We start from the raw sequence: 6,000 nt of genomic DNA on the forward strand, positions 1-6,000 counted from the left end.
CCATTCAGTGCGGAGGTGAATCAGACCCAGGTGTCGGGCATGATTCATCAGCAGTCAGAGCAGGCTTCAGTGCACCCCTCACCCAGCATCTACCAGGTCAGTCCAGCAAAGAGAGGCCTGAAATCAAGCCTGGAGGGTGCAGGACCCGAGGCAGCCTGCCCTAGCCCTCATGCCAAAGCAGGAACTTTGTTTCAAGCCTGGATCAGCCTCCCTCACTAGGAAGGGGTTTCTTCCTGGCCTTGCCACCTAAAATGCTCCCTACAAACCTCCAAAGTTTTCACTCACATTCCATCTCAGTCCCATGTGGCATTTAGGGGCTCACCTTGGTCTGATGCCCACCTTGCCTTTTGGCCCCAAAGCCTGGGAGGTAGGTGTGGGGCATGGGGTGAGGTGGGGGAGAAGCGCTTTGCTCCAGGAGGAAGAGAGATGCATATAGCATCCAGCAAGAACCAGCACCCTCTCCTTATTCCTCAACTTAAGAGAATCTCTTCTTGTAAAAATTATCTAACACCTCTGTTTCTGGAGTTGAGAAGGTCTTTCCCCCCCGCCCCCTTCTTTTCTGACTGCTTATCACCATTTTTCAATTTCAAAGCAGTAAAGACATTTTCTGGATACAAAGGGCTCACACAATCGTATCTCTCCCAGCAGGTCAGATATATGTGTGTATCTGAAAATACACACTCATGCTGGCTGCTTCTGAACCTTTCACAGCCTTCCCCACACACTCAGTCGAGCAAAGGGTTAAAACAAAACCACAACAAACAGCAAGCATAGGAAAAAAACACGAGTTTCTCCGACTTTCTTAGCATCACCCACATCCCTCCAGTATCACAGGAAAAAAACAAGATCAGCACTGGCAAGGTAGAATGAATATGGGGCATTTGAAAGGGGAGCATTACAGTAGTTTCACATTTACTTTCCTCGTTCCTGCTGGGTTTGCAGAGCAGGTTTGCTGGAAAGGCAAAGCTGGGGGACAGGGTCAGTATCATTTGCTGAAAATCTGCCTGGGCATTGCATGAACCTGTAAGCAACTGGGGAAAGCAGATCCAGTCATCTTTACCCAGCGAAGGTGACAAGGAAGGCTGCAAAAGAGCCACTGCAATTACTCCATGTCTATGCTGCAATCGCACGGTGACCAAATAAAACAGCCTCAGGAAAAGACCCAGCAAAGCACTCTTCCTCCATGCAACTGTGCAACCGAGGTGAAAAATAAATAAATAACCCTCCATTACTCATCTCAAACCTTGCTGCATTTAACTGCCAGAATAAAGGATTCCACCTCTTCTCTGCTGAACTCCCACTGGCAACTTGCTCAGGGGGCTACATTTCCCTAAATGCTCACATTTCAATTAGCATTAGAATAATGAAATGGCTCAGAGTTCATCTCACCCCAAAACGTACTGGAAAATAGAGAGCAGAGATTGGAAATGATGAGGATTTTCTCTGTCTCTCACACACACACACACACCCCAGCATGATGGATTCAGGAGGAGGAAATATATTCCTTTCTCAACTCCGCGCTGATGAGATTAACATGAGCTTTGCTAACTGCGCCTCCAAACAAGGATAATGCAACTTCAAGTTGATTTTCCAGATAAACAAGCATGCAAACAAACGCAAAGTGCTCAACTAAAAATATCTCCCTGCTCCTGTTCTTCTCTCCACCACCACCCTGAGATGAAAACACACAATCCCAGCTCAGCACCAGAGTGAGTTGCAAAATTATAACAATGAGAGTTAAATAAGCTACTTAGGGGACATTTCCCCCTGTCCTATTTTTCCCTCCCTCCCCCCTTAAAAAGCAGAAACCGCAGATTCCCAGATACACTTAGGCAGGGCAGAGAAGGGAGGATTTTCTGCGTGGAGATGAAAAAATGGCATTCTAATCGGATCCAAAGTCTCAAAAAAGAGCAAGCAGTTCAGAACTTGCTTTTCTTGCCCAATTTGGATATATGTGGATATAGTGTTCTCCCTCCTCCCTTTACAGAAGCAAATAGTTAAGGAAACAGCAGCTTTAGCATCTTTGCCTGCTGCGCTCTCCTGCTAAGGAATTAAATCTCATTTTCTTTATTTCTCGAAGCCTTGGCCAAACTGTTGCTGGGATTTTTTTCCCCCCTCTCTTGAATGGGGCAGAGGAAAAACCCGATCTACATCCTCTGCACGATAAACAAGGCTGAGCTGAGCGTGAGCAGTGCCAGGAAGCACAGCAATGCTGAGGGCACCTGAACCTCCCCGCAGGCTGCTCTGCTTGCAGACGCGCACCCAGGCAGCACCCTGCCTCCAGGAGGGAAAGGCACCCACTGGGAGAGCCAGGGGGAGCCCACTTACATCGAAGTGATGTTCCTTGAGATGTCCGTGATATTGATGCTTGTGTTGCCATTGCTGCTGCCTGAATCCTGCCCTTCCAAGAGAGGGAAGAGGTTCCCATCATCCGGCTTCTTGCAATTGATGTCTGTCTTGCTGCAAAGACAATTAGCAGGGCAAGCCAGCACCGAAAGCAGATAGTCTCCCCAAATGCTCCAGAGCAAAAATACCCTCCAGAAAGTGCACTTGGTAGGGCAAAGAGAGACATCCATCTCCGATTGCTGCTTCTAAAAGAGAGGAGGAGGAGGAAAGGGGAGATGGAGGGAGGGAAGGGGGGGGAAAGGGGGAAGGAAACAAAGACAGAGGGAGGGAAAAAAAACACAAAACCTCAAGCGATCAGATGCAAAAATCCTCCAGCAGATGAAATCATGCTGGCAGCTGGTGAGGAGAAGCTGTAATTCCCCCTATGGTAGCGGGCGGAGATGCATACTGGCCGGGCTGCGTGCGCCCGGCGCCCGGGCTCAGGCGCTCCCCGCCAGCCGCTCCGGAGGATTGCAACAGCGGCTGGGGAGGCAGCCAGGGGAAATAAATAAATAACAAAAATGGTGCGAAAGTCACCAAGTCCCACCTACTGGGCAGAATTAAAATTGACACACCTGCAAAAAAAACACACAGAGGGAGAGGAGGCTGGGGAGAGGAGGGGGCAACCTTCCCTTCCCATCGCTTCCCTCCCCAGCCCTTCCCTCCCCCCCGGGCCTGGCCAGCCCTGCTGCAGTTGGGGGGGGGGGAAGCAGGGGAGAGGGAGGAGGAGGAGGAGGAGGAGGAAGGCTCGCAAAGGGAGAGCGAGCCCAGCTCTGCACGCTTCCCTGGCTGCAATAAAAAGGATTCCCCACCCCCTCCCTTGCCACCAAAATAAATCCAAGGGGGGGGGGGGAAGAGGGAAAACCCACCCCCCGCAGCCCAGCCCGGAGTGGGAAAGTTGCAGCTGGGGTTAAATTTGTGCTAGGGGAGAGGTGAGGGGCTCTGGCTCTGCTCCCGCTTTCCCTGGCTCTTTCGTTTTTTGGAGGACGATGCTGCCTTTTGCTTGGTTTTTGGGTGGTTTTTTTCTCTCTCTCCCTCCCCCCCCCCCCCCCCCGCCCCCAAAATCCAGACAGACAGAAGGGTGGAGAGAAGGAAGAAGATAAAACTCTACTGGAGGAGAATAAAAGGTGGTGTGGATTACAGCAATTTAAAATACATATATACATATATATATATATATTTAAGAGGATTCTAGTAAGAGGCAGATCAGGCGGCTGGGTGGGAAAAAAGCAATTGGAGAGCACCCAGGAAGGACTTTCTAGAAAAGACACATGCACACATACCCCACTCAAAAATGCAACGGAGATTCAGTCAGCTGGCTGAGAAGTGCAACCAGGGCACCCAAGGTTGGGGCTCCTGTGCTCCCTCCCCTCACTTTCCTCCCCTTCCCTCCTGCAGCAGATTCTGCAATCAGACATGCAAAAAAAAAAAAAAAAAAAAAAAAAAAAAAAAACACGAAGGAGGAAGAATGAAGTGTTGAAAAGGCTGAGCTCAGAGTGCCGAAATGGCATCAGGAGAGCAGTGAGTGTGAGCTGAACAGCAGAGCGAATTAAGATGCATGGTGCATTTTTGGCAAGCACAAACCCAAGCAGATCAGAGCTCTGCTTAATTTGCTCTGCTTCTCTACAGCACTTTTCTGCATGCCTTTTTTTGCAATAGTTTCATGTTTCTGCTCCTCTGCAAGAGGCACAATGATAAAGGGACAGTGCTGCAGGCAGGGAGGGTGGGAGAAGGGAGGAATTACAGGTGGAGGGCTCCAAATACTTCGGGTTCTGCTCTTTCCAGGCACAAGGCTTTGCTTCCTGCCATCCTGGGTTGGGAGGAGAGATTGGACAATCTCCCCTCTGAGCTGAACCAAGACCTTCAAGCTCTGCTACATACCCTAAATCAACCCCAGGCAGCTGAAGAGGGCAACGGGATTGGGGTAGGAGAAGAAAAAAAAGGGGGGGAGAGGGGGAACCAAGCAGCTGCAGGGAGGCTGCAACCTTTCTTGGAGCAGGATATGAATTTGGAAGCACTATTTATGTACTTAGTGGGAAACAGGGCTGTCCAAAGTCACACTTACAGGCATTCAGCCCATGTGGGGCAGCCACCACAGATCACACTTAAGTAACTTCATACTGAGCACCACACACCACTGCTACAGGTCTGGGAAATGCCAGGGATGTGTAAGGTGCTGCACGCGAGAGACTGGAGTTTCAGTCCTGGCTCTAGGGGATTCTCCCACTTCTGAGATGAAAGGATCTTCAGCAGGGCTCCTGCCTGTAAGGGCTCTCTGTGGAAGAGCAGGTGAACAAATACTGAATTAGGAGGGCTGATTTCTTTGGTAGCCCCACTTGCTTGCAAATTAGGGCAGTTCAGCTTTCAAAGTGAAACAGCTGGATCCAGTGAGATCAATAAAACACTTGGCACTCAGGGCTGCAGCTGAGAGTATCACGGCAGGAGCTGGTCTCTGTCCACATGAAAAATAGGTCCCATCTCCAGATACTTGTGTACAGGCTCTAACTATGAGGCAGCACCAAAAATAAAAATGCCTGGTCAGGCTTGCTCCCTGCCTCAGTTTCCCCACTCATGTTAGAGAGAGAGTTCAGTCTTGTTTCTCCAAATGTCGAGACCTGACTGGAGAAGGCACTGAAGGAAGTACCATATTTTCTCTGCCTAACGTTTTTCACACCTATAGCTTGTTTCTCCTTCCCCCTCGGCTCTTCTTACCTCTGGAAACCAGCTTTCCAGCTGTGCACTACGCAGCACTTTTTGCAACGTGGTAGCTTCGATCCCATCCCAAATGTGCCCCTGCCCTTCGGAAACCCAAGGCCCCACCAAGGACTTCAAGCAGGATGTGGGTGGAGGTGCTCCATCCCTTCCCTGGACCGGACAGGACTGCTACTCCCTTCATATCGACGCTCGCGTGAAGTCACAGCCTCGTGGCGTTAGAGACATCGCAGTGTCGCTCCCGACGTGGTTGTGATGGTGTCAGCCCGCTGCTGCCCGTCACCGGAGACTTGGGGCAGCAGGCGAGCGTGGGCCTCCCCCAGCCTGGCCTCGGGGCCGGCCTGCCCCACATGCCCGCTCGGGGGACGTGCGCCCGCCGCAGAGACCCGCTCAGCTCCCCGCTCCCACCAGCGTGACTCACCCGCCTGTCTTCCCCCCCGGTGAATAACCCTGCATGAAAGAGGAAATGTTTAAAAAGAAAAGAAGGGGGAAAAAAAAAGAAAAGTCCCTCCCACCCCCACTCCCACTTTAACTTCTCCTCCGCACATTCTGGGAGCAGGCAGAGGGATGCTCGGATTTAGCGGACGGGGGAGCAGGGCAGCGCGCAGCCTCGCCAGGGGCTGCCGGCCCGGCCCGCAATCACCGCGCCGCACTCGGGCCACGCAGGGCACCCGCCGTTTGGGCGGCTCGGCCCTGGGGATGGGGGACTGCTATCGCCCAGGCAGCACCGGGGCAGCACTCGCCGCCCCCCGGGGCCACCCTCGCCTGGGCTGCGCTCGGGGCAGAGCGGGCGAGATGCCCCCGGCCCGCGGGGTCCGACCCCGCAGCGAGGCTGGTCCGGAGCAAGCGTGGGCTCTCCAGTGCCGTTGGGCAGGTTTGAGGGGGGTGTCCCACTTCTGGCTG

At 52.3% G+C, this 6,000-nt stretch overlaps 1 protein-coding gene across 6 annotated transcripts in view; it reads right to left on the reverse strand.

The window, feature by feature from the left end:
- The window catches only part of NTRK3 (neurotrophic receptor tyrosine kinase 3), a 232,473-nt gene extending 229,631 nt beyond the window's left edge, over positions 1 to 2,842 (reverse strand). For 5 of the 6 annotated variants that reach the window (XM_062583549.1, XM_062583547.1, XM_062583548.1 and 2 more), the window contains exon 1: positions 2,329 to 2,842. In XM_062583549.1, coding sequence (XP_062439533.1) covers positions 2,329 to 2,576 — 248 coding nt within the window. In that variant the 5' untranslated portion in view covers positions 2,577 to 2,842. The remainder of the gene's footprint in view (positions 1 to 2,328) is intronic. The other variant, XM_062583546.1, reaches the window with a different exon arrangement.
- Between the last annotated feature and the right edge of the window lie 3,158 nt (positions 2,843 to 6,000).

The sequence above is a fragment of the Rhea pennata genome, chromosome 10 (assembly GCF_028389875.1).
Source record: "Rhea pennata isolate bPtePen1 chromosome 10, bPtePen1.pri, whole genome shotgun sequence".
Classification (NCBI taxonomy): Eukaryota; Metazoa; Chordata; class Aves; order Rheiformes; family Rheidae; genus Rhea; species Rhea pennata.